This window comes from Ranitomeya imitator, chromosome 6 (assembly GCF_032444005.1).
Source record: "Ranitomeya imitator isolate aRanImi1 chromosome 6, aRanImi1.pri, whole genome shotgun sequence".
NCBI lineage: Eukaryota > Metazoa > Chordata > Amphibia > Anura > Dendrobatidae > Ranitomeya > Ranitomeya imitator.
In genome coordinates, this window is record NC_091287.1 from 547,986,652 (window position 1) to 548,001,286 (window position 14,635).

At 34.7% G+C, this 14,635-nt stretch overlaps 1 protein-coding gene across 1 annotated transcript in view; it reads right to left on the reverse strand.

Annotated features, from left to right (window-relative positions):
• The window catches only part of COL22A1 (collagen type XXII alpha 1 chain), a 573,554-nt gene that overhangs the window by 495,922 nt on the left and 62,997 nt on the right, over nucleotides 1-14,635 (reverse strand). Inside the window, exon 2 of the mRNA XM_069732369.1 lies at nucleotides 14,216-14,357. Coding sequence (XP_069588470.1) covers nucleotides 14,216-14,309 — 94 coding nt within the window. The 5' untranslated portion in view covers nucleotides 14,310-14,357. The remainder of the gene's footprint in view (nucleotides 1-14,215; nucleotides 14,358-14,635) is intronic.

Here is a 14,635-nt window from a genome sequence, read left to right on the forward strand (position 1 = left end):
GGACAGTCTCCAGAGCAGATACCAGGACATAGGTTGGTATACAAGGAGAGCAGGACAGGGCCGCAGAAGGGCATCAACCCCACAGCAGGACCAGGATCTGCTCCTTTGTGCAAGGTGAGAAGAAAGGAGCAATGTCAGCCCTCAAATGGCTACTTTTGTGCATGATTCTGACTGAACTAGACTCCATGAAGGTCCAATGTAGAAGGACTTGATCTCACAGCCTAAGATCTTGTAGACCAATGGTGCACTCTGCTGGATCAGGTCCACCATTGGTATCATATTCTCTTTAAAGATAAAAGCAAGGACTCAGGATATGACAAAGTCTGGAGACACCATGTTGAACCTTTTGCTACCTTCACCATCATCCAAGCATGGACAGTTTGGTGGTGGGACAGCGATGATCTGAAGAGAGAGACTTCCTTGGATTAGGTATAACACTCCATTTGATATCAATGGTCACTGACTGGCCAGGTTGAAATTATCAGAGTTGATATCAGACCTTACATTGGTGCCATTGTCCTACCCTCATGTTCCATAGACCTGAATCCAATTGAGAATATTTGAGATTCACATCAAGAAGCGATGCGTAAAGGGCATAAATATATACACACGTGGTCAAAATTCTTGGTACCCCTCGTTTAATGACAGAAAAACCCACAATGGTTGCAGAAATATCTTGAATCTGATAAAAGTAATAATAAATAAAAGATCTATGAAAATGAACCAATGAAAGTCAGACGTTGCTTTTCAACCATGCTTCCACAAAATAAAAAAAAATCTCATGAAATCAGCCTGGACAGAAATTATGGGACCCCTGAAAATAATGTGACAAAAGGGACATGTTAGATTGCGGTGTGTCCACTACCTAGCATCACAGGGGTCTACAATCCTGGAATCAGTGAGTGGCCGGTATATAGGGCTACAGATACTCACTGTGCTGTGTGGTGACATGGTGTGTATCGCACTCAACATGGACCAGAGGAAGCAAAGGAAAGAGTTGTCTCAGGAGATTAGAAATAAAATTATGCACAAACATGTTAAAGGTAAAAGTCATAATACCATCTCCATGCAGCTTGATGTTCCTGTGACTACAGTCGCACATATTATTCAGAAATGTAAGAGCCATGGGACTGTAGCCGACCTCCCTGTACGTGGCCGCAGGAGGAACATTGATGACAAATCAAAGAGACGGATAATACGAATGGTAACAAAAGAGCCCAGAAAAACATCTAACCAGATTAAAGGTGAACTTCAGGCTCAAGGAACATCAGTGTCAGATGGCACCATCCATCGTTGTGGACTTCATGGGAGATGACCAAGGAGGAGACCATTGTTGAAAAAAATCATAAAAAAGCCAGACTGGAATTTGCCAAACTACATGTTGACAAGCCACAAAGCTTCTGGAAGAATGTCCTATGGACAGATGAGACAAAAATTGAACTTTTTGGCAAAGCACATCAGCTCTAAGTTCACAGACGGAAAAATGAACCATATCAAGAAAAGAACACTGTCCCTACTGTGAAACATGGAGGAGGCTCTTTTATGTTCTGGGGCTGCTTTACTGCATCTGGCACAGGGTGTCTAGAATCTGTGCAGGGTTCAATGAAATCTCAAGACTATCAAGGGATTCTAGAGAGAAATGAGTCAGAAAACTTGGTCTCAGTCTCAGGTCATGGGTCTTGCTACAGGTTAATGACCCAAAACACACAGGTAAAAACACCCAAGAATGGCTAAGAGGAAAACATTGGACTATTCTGAAGTGGCCTTCTATGATCTCTGACCTAAATCCTATTGAGCATCTTTGGAAAGAGAGAAGGCATCCTTCAAACACGAGACAACTGGAGCAGTTTGCTCTTGAGGAGTCGGCCAAAATACCTGTCGAGAGGCGCAGAAGTCTCATTGACAGTTACAGGAATCGTGTGATTGCCTCAAAAGGTTGTGCAACAAAATATTAAGTTAAGGGAACGGTAATTTCTGTCCAGGCCGATTTCATGAGTTTTATTTATTTTTTTAAATTCTGTGTAAGCACGGTTGAAAAGCAATGTCTGACTTTCGTTTGTTCATTTTCATAGATTTTTTTTATTTATTATTACTTTTGTCAGATTCAGGTTATTTCTGTGACCATTGTGGGTTTTTCTGTCATTAAACGAGAGGTACCAACAATATTGAGCACGTGTATATATAACTATATGTTGTATACTATTTATCTCATTCCTCATCAGATACAGATCATCTTCTAAGCAAGAAGTGCTTTACTTAATATGTACAGTGTGTATAAAAGCAACAGCAACGATGGCATCACGTGCATGATGGTGTCCGCTATCTTAAACTTTTCTTCTGTGGGACACATATTTCAATTATTTATAAGTTGACCCTGACATTTAAGGCCGGAATTACATTATTCTATTCTCATACCACTCACAGTGGTCAGGAGCTGAAGTGTTCTGCTGAATACAATATATATGTACATATTTGTAGAGTAGATCAATTCAGTGAGTCAGTTTCCTACAGTTTATGCACAAAAAGTGAAGCATATCAAAAGTATATTGAAGGAAGGAAAATAGGTATATTATTACACAGAGTGGCAGTATTATAGCAGTTATATTCTTGTACATAGGAGCAGTATTATAGCAGTTATATTCTTATACATAGGAGCAGTATTATAGTAGTTATATTCTTGCACATAGGGGACGGTATTATAGTAGTTATATTCTTGTATATAGGGGACAGTATTATAGTAGTTATATTCTTGTACATAGAGCAGTATTATAGTAGTTATATTCTTGTACATAGGGAGAAGTGTTATAGTAGTTATATGATTGAACATAGGAGCAGTATTATAGTAGTTATATTCTTGTACATAGGAGCAGTATTATAGTAGTTATATTCTTGTACATAGGAGCAGTATTATAGTAGTTATATTCTTGTACATAGGAACAGTATTATAGTAGTTATATTCTTGTACATAGGAGCAGTATTATAGTAGTTATATTCTTGTACATAGGAGCAGTATTATAGTAGTTATATTTTTGTACATTGGAGCAGTATTATAGTAGTTATATTCTTGTACATAGGAGCAGTATTATAGTAGTTATATTCTTGTACATAGGAGCAGTATTATAGTAGTTGTATTCTTGTACATAGGAGCAGTATTATAGTAGTTATATTCTTGTATATAGGGGCAGTATTATAGTAGTTATATTCTTGTACATAGGAGCAGTATTATAGTAGTTATATTCTTGTACATAGGAGCAGTATTATAGTAGTTATATTCTTGTACATAGGAGCAGTATTATAGTAGTTATATTCCTGTACAAAGGAGCAGTATTATAGTAGTTATATTCTTGTACATAGGAGCAGTATTATATTAGTTATATTCTTGTACATAGGAGCAGTATTATAGTAGTTATATTCTTGTATATAGGGGCAGTATTATAGTAGTTATATTCTTGTACATAGGAGCAGTATTATAGTAGTTATATTCTTGTACATAGGAGCAGTATTATAGTAGTTATATTCTTGTACATAGGAGCAGTATTATAGTAGTTATATTCCTGTACATAGGAGCAGTATTATAGTAGTTATATTCTTGTACATAGGAGCAGTATTATAGTAGTTATATTCTTGTACATAGGAGCAGTATTATAGTAGTTATATTCTTGTACATAGGAGCAGTATTATAGTAGTTATATTCTTGTACATAGGGAGCAGTATTATAGTAGTTATATTCTTGTACACAGGAGCAGTATTATAGTAGTTATATTCTTGTACATAGGAGCAGTATTATAGTAGTTATATACTTGTACATAGGGGCAGTATTATAGTAGTTATATGATTGAACATAGGAGCAGTATTATAGTAGTTATATTCTTGTACATAGGGAGAAGTGTTATAGTAGTTATATGATTGAACATAGGAGCAGTATTATAGTAGACACAGAGGCGACTTCGGCTCACCCAGGGCAGGATCCTCCATGCACGGAACTTTGCAGTACGCCAAGGAATAATCAGCAAAGGAAGAAAAAATTCAGAAAAAGGTGGAGATCCATAAAAACTTTAAATTTATTGAAAAATCCACAAATCCATAAAAACCTGAGGGGTAATGAATTGCATTCTTGTACATAGGAGCAGTATTATAGTAGTAATATTCTTGTACATAGGGACAGTATTATAGTAATTATATTTTTGTACATAGGTGGCAGTATTATCGTTGTTTTACAGTCATGTCCAAAAGTGTTGGCACCATTTATATTGTTTGAGAAAAAAAAACAGAAAAAAGTCAAACTGGACTTCATTTCACACAAAAGCCAAAAACAAACAAAATTGTTGGCACCCTCAACTTAATATTTGGTTGCACACCCTTTGGAATAAATAACTGCAATCAATCGCTTTCTATAACCATCAGCAAGCTTCTCACACCTCTCAACTGCAATTTTGGACTACTCGTTCAGACATTACCCCAGGTTGCTCATATGTGAAGGTGCCTTCTCCCAACAGCAGTTTTAAGATCTTTCCACCATTGTTCAATAGGATTTAGATCTGGACTCATTGGTGCCACTTCAGAACTCTTCAGCGCTTTGTTTTCATCCATTTCTGGGTGCTTCTTGAAGAATGTTTGGGGTCATTGTCCCTCTGAAGAACCCATGACCCAGGACGCAAACCCATCTTTCTGACATGAGGCACTACATTGCATCCTAAAGTCCATTGGTAATATTTAGATTTCATGATGCCTTGCAAATAGTCATGGCACCCAGTGCCAAAAGCAGCAAAACAACCCCTAAACATATTTTAACCTCCACCATATTTTACTGTAGGTACTGTGTTCTTTTCTTTGGAGTACTCATTCTGTTTCAGTAAACAGTATAATGATGTCCTTTACCAAAAAGCTTTATCTTGGTCTCATCTGTTGACAAGATGCTTTCCCAGAAGGATTTTCACTTACTCAAGTATATCTTGGCAAACTTCATCTGGCTTTATTATCTCTGTGTCAGCAGTGGGGTCATCCTGGGTCTCCTGTCACAGCGTTTCACTTCATTCATTCTGTGGACAGAAAGTTCACACTGACACTGATGCATCTTGAGTCTGCTGTACAGCTTGAATTTCTTTAGTGCTTGATTGGGACTGCTTGTTCTCCATCCAGATTATCCTGCGTTGCAACCTTTCATCATTTTTTGTTCACCATTCAATTCCAGGGAGATTAACCACAGTGCTATGGGTTGTAAACTTCTTGATTACGTTGCGCATCATGCATAAAGGAGCATCAACATTTCTGGAGATGGACTTGCAACCTTGAAATTGTTGGTATTTTTCAACAATTTTGGTTCTCAAGTCCTCAGACAGTTCTCTTCTCTTTTTGTTCTCCATACTTAGTATGGCACACACAGACACAAAATGTAAAGATTGAGTTAAATTATCCTCTTTTTAGCGGCTTTCAGGTGTGATTTTCATATTGCCCACACCTGTTACTTGCCACAGGTGAGTGTGAACGAGCATCACATGCTTGAAACAAAATTGCTTACCCACAATTTTGGAAAGTTGTCAACAATTTTGCCTTGCTCATTTTTGGGGCTTTGTGGGAGATTATGTCCAAATTGAATTTTGTGCTCTGTTTTGTCGTGTTGTTCCAATACACACAAAGGAAATATATGAGTGCAACAAAACATGTGTAATTACAATAGTTTTCTGGGAAAAATACTCCATTTTTTGAAACAATTTCGGCCATAACTGTATTCCCTTACATAGGGGCAGAATTATAGTAGTTATATTCTTGTAGATAGGAGACAGTATTATAGTAGTTATATTCTTGTACATAGAGGCAGTATTATAGTAGTTATATTCTTGTACATAAGGGGCAGTATTATAGTAGTTATATCCTTGTACATAGAGGCAGTATTATAGTAGTTATATTCTTGTACGTAGGAGCAGTATTATAGTAGTTATATTCTTGTACATAGGAGCAGTATTATAGTAGTTATATTCTTGTACATAGGAGCAGTATTATAGTAGTTATATTCTTGTACATAGGGGCAGTATTATAGTAGTTATATTCTTGTACATAGGAGCAGTATTATTAGTAGTTATATTCCTGTACATAGGAGCAGTATTATAGTAGTAATATTCTTGTACATAAGGGGCAGAATTATAGTAGTTATATCCCTGTACATAAGGGGCAGAATTATAGTAGTTATATTCTTGTACATAGGGGCAGTATTATAGTAGTTATATTCTTGTACATAGAACCAGTATTATAGTAGTTATATTCTTGTACATAGGGAGAAGTGTTATAGTAGTTATATGATTGAACATAGGAGCAGTATTATAGTAGACACAGAGGCGACTTCGGCTCACCCAGGGCAGGATCCTCCATGCACGGAACTTTGCAGTACGCCAAGGAATAATCAGCAAAGGAAGAAAAAATTCAGAAAAAGGTGGAGATCCATAAAAACTTTAAATTTATTGAAAAATCCACAAATCCATAAAAACCTGAGGGGTAATGAATTGCATTCTTGTACATAGGAGCAGTATTATAGTAGTAATATTCTTGTACATAGGGACAGTATTATAGTAATTATATTTTTGTACATAGGTGGCAGTATTATCGTTGTTTTACAGTCATATCCAAAAGTGTTGGCACCATTTATATTGTTTGAGAAAAAAAACAGAAAAAAGTCAAACTGGACTTCATTTCACACAAAAGCCAAAAACAAACAAAATTGTTGGCACCCTCAACTTAATATTTGGTTGCACACCCTTTGGAATAAATAACTGCAATCAATCGCTTTCTATAACCATCAGCAAGCTTCTCACACCTCTCAACTGCAATTTTGGACTACTCGTTCAGACATTACCCCAGGTTGCTCATATGTGAAGGTGCCTTCTCCCAACAGCAGTTTTAAGATCTTTCCACCATTGTTCAATAGGATTTAGATCTGGACTCATTGGTGCCACTTCAGAACTCTTCAGCGCTTTGTTTTCATCCATTTCTGGGTGCTTCTTGAAGAATGTTTGGGGTCATTGTCCCTCTGAAGAACCCATGACCCAGGACGCAAACCCATCTTTCTGACATGAGGCACTACATTGCATCCTAAAGTCCATTGGTAATATTTAGATTTCATGATGCCTTGCAAATAGTCATGGCACCCAGTGCCAAAAGCAGCAAAACAACCCCTAAACATATTTTAACCTCCACCATATTTTACTGTAGGTACTGTGTTCTTTTCTTTGGAGTACTCATTCTGTTTCAGTAAACAGTATAATGATGTCCTTTACCAAAAAGCTTTATCTTGGTCTCATCTGTTGACAAGATGCTTTCCCAGAAGGATTTTCACTTACTCAAGTATATCTTGGCAAACTTCATCTGGCTTTATTATCTCTGTGTCAGCAGTGGGGTCATCCTGGGTCTCCTGTCACAGCGTTTCACTTCATTCATTCTGTGGACAGAAAGTTCACACTGACACTGATGCATCTTGAGTCTGCTGTACAGCTTGAATTTCTTTAGTGCTTGATTGGGACTGCTTGTTCTCCATCCAGATTATCCTGCGTTGCAACCTTTCATCATTTTTTGTTCACCATTCAATTCCAGGGAGATTAACCACAGTGCTATGGGTTGTAAACTTCTTGATTACGTTGCGCATCATGCATAAAGGAGCATCAACATTTCTGGAGATGGACTTGCAACCTTGAAATTGTTGGTATTTTTCAACAATTTTGGTTCTCAAGTCCTCAGACAGTTCTCTTCTCTTTTTGTTCTCCATACTTAGTATGGCACACACAGACACAAAATGTAAAGATTGAGTTAAATTATCCTCTTTTTAGCGGCTTTCAGGTGTGATTTTCATATTGCCCACACCTGTTACTTGCCACAGGTGAGTGTGAACGAGCATCACATGCTTGAAACAAAATTGCTTACCCACAATTTTGGAAAGTTGTCAACAATTTTGCCTTGCTCATTTTTGGGGCTTTGTGGGAGATTATGTCCAAATTGAATTTTGTGCTCTGTTTTGTCGTGTTGTTCCAATACACACAAAGGAAATATATGAGTGCAACAAAACATGTGTAATTACAATAGTTTTCTGGGAAAAATACTCCATTTTTTGAAACAATTTCGGCCATAACTGTATTCCCTTACATAGGGGCAGAATTATAGTAGTTATATTCTTGTAGATAGGAGACAGTATTATAGTAGTTATATTCTTGTACATAGAGGCAGTATTATAGTAGTTATATTCTTGTACATAAGGGGCAGTATTATAGTAGTTATATCCTTGTACATAGAGGCAGTATTATAGTAGTTATATTCTTGTACGTAGGAGCAGTATTATAGTAGTTATATTCTTGTACATAGGAGCAGTATTATAGTAGTTATATTCTTGTACATAGGAGCAGTATTATAGTAGTTATATTCTTGTACATAGGGGCAGTATTATAGTAGTTATATTCTTGTACATAGGAGCAGTATTATAGTAGTTATATTCCTGTACATAGGAGCAGTATTATAGTAGTTATATTCTTGTACATAAGGGGCAGAATTATAGTAGTTATATCCCTGTACATAAGGGGCAGAATTATAGTAGTTATATTCTTGTACATAGGGGCAGTATTATAGTAGTTATATTCTTGTACATAGAACCAGTATTATAGTAGTTATATTCTTGTACATAGGAGCAGTATTATAGTAGTTATATTCTTGTACATAGGGGCAGTATTATAGCAGTTATATTCTTGTACATAGAACCAGTATTATAGTAGTTATATTCTTGTACATAGGAGCAGTATTATAGTAGTTATATTCTTGTACATAGGGGCAGTATTATAGCAGTTATATTCTTGTACATAGAACCAGTATTATAGTAGGTATATTCTTGTACATAGGAGCAGTATTATAGTAGTTATATTCTTGTACATAGGAGCAGTATTATAGTGGTTATATTCTTGTACATAGAGGCAGTATTATAGTAGTTATATTCTTGTACATAGAACCAGTATTATAGTAGTTATATTATTGTACATAGGAGCAGTATTATAGTAGTTATATTCTTGTACATAGGGGCAGTATTATAGTGGTTATATTCTTGTACATAGGGGCAGTATTATAGTAGTTATATTCTTGTACATAAGGGGCAGAATTATAGTAGTTATATTCTTGTACATAGGAGCAGCATTATAGTAGTTATATTCCTGTACATAGGGGCAGTATTATAGTAGTTATATTCTTGTACATAGGGGCAGAATTATAGTAGTTATATTCTTGTACATAGGAGCAGCATTATAGTAGTTATATTCCTGTACATAGGAGCAGCATTATAGTAGTTATATTCTTGTACATAGGAGCAGCATTATAGTAGTTATATTCCTGTACATAGGAGCAGCATTATAGTAGTTATATTCTTGTACATAGGGGCAGTATTATAGTAGTTATATTCTTGTACATAGAACCAGTATTATAGTAGTTATATTCTTGTACATAGGAGCAGTATTATAGTAGTTATATTCTTGTACATAGGGGCAGTATTATAGCAGTTATATTCTTGTACATAGAACCAGTATTATAGTAGTTATATTCTTGTACATAGGAGCAGTATTATAGTAGTTATATTCTTGTACATAGGGGCAGTATTATAGCAGTTATATTCTTGTACATAGAACCAGTATTATAGTAGTTATATTCTTGTACATAGGAGCAGTATTATAGTAGTTATATTCTTGTACATAGGAGCAGTATTGTAGTGGTTATATTCTTGTACATAGAGGCAGTATTATAGTAGTTATATTCTTGTACATAGAACCAGTATTATAGTAGTTATATTCTTGTACAAAGGAGCAGTATTATAGTAGTTATATTCTTGTACATAGGGGCAGTATTATAGTGGTTATATTCTTGTACATAGGGGCAGAATTATAGTAGTTATATTCTTGTACATAGGAGCAGCATTATAGTAGTTATATTCCTGTACATAGGAGCAGCATTATAGTAGTTATATTCTTGTACATAGGAGCAGCATTATAGTAGTTATATTCCTGTACATAGGAGCAGCATTATAGTAGTTATATTCTTGTACATAGGGAGCAGTATTATAGTAGTTATATTCTTGTACATATGAGCAGCATTATATTAGTTATATTAGCGAAATTAGGATTATTTAGTCTAGAAAAAAGACGACTGAGGGGCGATCTAATAACCATGTATAAGTATATAAGGGGACAATACAAATATCTCGCTGAGGATCTGTTTATACCAAGGAAGGTCACGGGCACAAGGGGGCATTCTTTGCGTCTGGAGGAGAGAAGGTTTTTCCACCAACATAGAAGAGGATTCTTTACTGTTAGGGCAGTGAGAATCTGGAATTGTTTGCCTGAGGAGGTGGTGATGGCGAACTCAGTCGAGGGGTTCAAGAGAGGCCTGGATGTCTTCCTGGAGCAGAACAATATTGTATCATACAATTAGGTTCTGTAGAAGGACGTAGATCTGGGGATTTATTATGATGGAATATAGGCTGAACTGGATGGACAAATGTCTTTTTTCGGCCTTACTAACTATGTTACTATGTTAATATGTTACTATGTTATATTCTCGCACATAGGAGCAGTATTAAAGCAGTTATCTTCTTGTATATAGGGGCAGTATTATAGTAGTTACATTCTTGTATATAGGAGCAATATTATAGTAGTTATATTCTTGTACACAGGAGCAGTATTATAGTAGTTATATTCTCGCACATAGGAGCAGTATTAAAGCAGTTATATTCCTGTACATAGAGGGCAGTATTATAGTAGTTATATTCTTGTACATAGGAGCAGTATTATAGTAGTTATATTCTTGTATATAGGAGCAGTATTATAGTAGTTATATTCTTGTACATGGGGAGCAGTATTATAGTAGTTATATTCTTGTACATAGGAGGCAGTATTATAGTAGTTATATTCTTGTACATAGGAGCAGTATTATAGTAGTTATATTCTTGTACATAGGAGCAGTATTATAGTAGTTATATTCTTGTAAATAGGGGCAGTATTATAGTAGTTATATTCTTGTACATATGGGCAGTATTATAGTCCTTATATTCTTGTACATAGGAGGCAGTATTATAGTAGTTACATTCTTGTACATAGGGTCAGTATTATAGTAGTTATATTCTTGTAGATAGGAGGCAGTATTATAGTAGTTATATTGTTCTACATATGGGCAGTTTTATAGTACTTATATTCTTGTACATAGGAGCAGTATTATAGTAGATATATTCTTGTACATAGGAGGCAGTATTATAGTAGTTATATTCTTGTACATATGGGGAGTATTATAGTACTTATATTCTTGTACATAGGAGCAGTATTATAGTAGATATATTCTTGTACATAGGAGGCAGTATTATAGTAGTTATATTCTTGTACATAGGAGGCAGTATTATAGTAGTTATATTCTTGTAGATAGGAGACAGTATTATAGTAGTTATATTCTTGTACATAGAGGCAGTATTATAGTAGTTATATTCTTGTACATAGGAGCAGTATTATGGTAGTTATATTCTTGTACATATGAGCAGTATTATAGTAGTTATATTCTTGTACATAGGGAGCAGTATTACAGTAGATATATTCTTGTACATAGAGGCAGTTTTATAGTAGTTATATTCTTGTACATAGGAGCAGTATTATAGTAGTTATATTCTTGTACATAGGAGCAGTATTATAGTAGATATATTCTTGTACATAGGAGCAGTATTATAGTAGATATATTCTTGTACATAGGAGGCAGTATTATAGTAGTTATATTCTTGTACATAGAAGGCAGTATTATAGTAGTTATATTCTTGTACGTATGGGCAGTATTATAGTACTTATATTCTTGTACATAGGAGCAGTATTATATTAGTTACATTCTTGTACATAGGGTCAGTATTATAGTAGTTATATTCTTGTACATAGGAGCAGTTTTATAGTAGTTATATTCTTGTACATAGGAGGCAGTATTATAGTAGTTATATTCTTGTACATAGGAGCAGTATTATAGTAGTTATCTTCTTGTATATAGGGGCAGTATTATAGTAGTTACATTCTTGTATATAGGAGCAATATTATAGTAGTTATATTCTTGTACACAGGAGCAGTATTATAGTAGTTATATTCTCGCACATAGGAGCAGTATTAAAGCAGTTATATTCCTGTACATAGAGGGCAGTATTATAGTAGTTATATTCTTGTACATAGGAGCAGTATTATAGTAGTTATATTCTTGTATATAGGAGCAGTATTATAGTAGTTATATTCTTGTACATGGGGAGCAGTATTATAGTAGTTATATTCTTGTACATAGGAGGCAGTATTATAGTAGTTATATTCTTGTACATAGGAGCAGTATTATAGTAGTTATATTCTTGTACATAGGAGCAGTATTATAGTAGTTATATTCTTGTAAATAGGGGCAGTATTATAGTAGTTATATTCTTGTACATAAGGGCAGTATTATAGTCCTTATATTCTTGTACATAGGAGGCAGTATTATAGTAGTTACATTCTTGTACATAGGGTCAGTATTATAGTAGTTATATTCTTGTAGATAGGAGGCAGTATTATAGTAGTTATATTGTTCTACATATGGGCAGTATTATAGTACTTATATTCTTGTACATAGGAGCAGTATTATAGTAGATATATTCTTGTACATAGGAGGCAGTATTATAGTAGTTATATTCTTGTACATATGGGGAGTATTATAGTACTTATATTCTTGTACATAGGAGCAGTATTATAGTAGATATATTCTTGTACATAGGAGGCAGTATTATAGTAGTTATATTCTTGTACATAGGAGGCAGTATTATAGTAGTTATATTCTTGTAGATAGGAGACAGTATTATAGTAGTTATATTCTTGTACATAGAGGCAGTATTATAGTAGTTATATTCTTGTACATAGGAGCAGTATTATGGTAGTTATATTCTTGTACATATGAGCAGTATTATAGTAGTTATATTCTTGTACATAGGGAGCAGTATTACAGTAGATATATTCTTGTACATAGAGGCAGTTTTATAGTAGTTATATTCTTGTACATAGGAGCAGTATTATAGTAGTTATATTCTTGTACATAGGAGCAGTATTATAGTAGATATATTCTTGTACATAGGAGCAGTATTATAGTAGATATATTCTTGTACATAGGAGGCAGTATTATAGTAGTTATATTCTTGTACATAGAAGGCAGTATTATAGTAGTTATATTCTTGTACGTATGGGCAGTATTATAGTACTTATATTCTTGTACATAGGAGCAGTATTATATTAGTTACATTCTTGTACATAGGGTCAGTATTATAGTAGTTATATTCTTGTACATAGGAACAGTTTTATAGTAGTTATATTCTTGTACATAGGAGGCAGTATTATAGTAGTTATATTCTTGTACATAGGGGCTGTGTTATAGTAGTTATATTCTTGTACATATGGGCAGTATTATAGTACTTATATTCTTGTACATAGGAGGCAGCATTATAGTAGTTACATTCTTGTACATAGGGTCAGTATTATAGTCGTTATATTCTTGTACATAGGAGCAGTATTATAGTAGTTATATTCTTGTACATATGAGCAGTATTATAGTAGTTATATTCTTGTACATAGAGGCAGTATTATAATAGTTATATTCTTGTACATAGGGGCAGTATTATAGTAGTTATGTTCTTGTACATAGGAGCAGTATTATAGTAGTTATATTCTTGTACATAAGAGCAGAATTATAGTAGTTATATTCTTGTACATAGGGGCAGTATTATAGTAGTTATATTCTTGCTAATAGGAAGCAGTATTATAGTAGTTATATTCTTGGACATAGGAGCAGTATTATAGTAGGTATATTCTTGGACATAGGAGCAGTATTATAGTAGGTATATTCTTAGACATAGGGGGCAGTATTATAGTAGTTATATTCTTGTACATAGGAGCAGTATTATAGTAGTTATATTCTTGTACATAGGAGCAGTATTATAGTAGTTATATTCTTGTATATAGGGGCAGTATTACAGTAGGTCTATTCTTGTACATAGTGGCAGTATTAAAAAAGCTGTAATTTTACACAGTTATTATAGTAGTTATTATACACAGTGGCAGTATTGAAGCAAGGTATCTCTTTCTGGTGTTTTATTCCTGACATGCTCTTACCCTTGTACCGGGCATAACTCAGTGCCAAAATCTTGCCTATTATATGCCGCAGAATGCCTTACCAGCTCTCTGTGCCTGTGAATGTCCTCCTCCAAAAATCAAGACCAAGATTAGCAGCAGTAATGGAGATATTCGACACCCCATGGTGATCCGCATTTTTGCAGAGAATCCTTATAGTGACATCGGTTCATTTAAAATAGTCACCTATTGAAGAAGAAAACAGTATGTCAGGAATAACCAGAATTGTTATTCAATATTTTTGCGCTGATAGTAAAAGAGGCATAGAATAAAAGATGAGATGAACTAATTGTTGCATTGACCCCTGGCTATTTTGGAACGCTTAGTTTAGTGAATTCTGCATCTTCACCCTTCCGCACTTGGCAATGTCCACATAGCCTAACGGTCAGTTCTCCCCTTTTCTTTAATAATTATAGCTCATTAGGAATTAGTCTGTTATAAGGCTCACGTGAAGGCTACGCTTT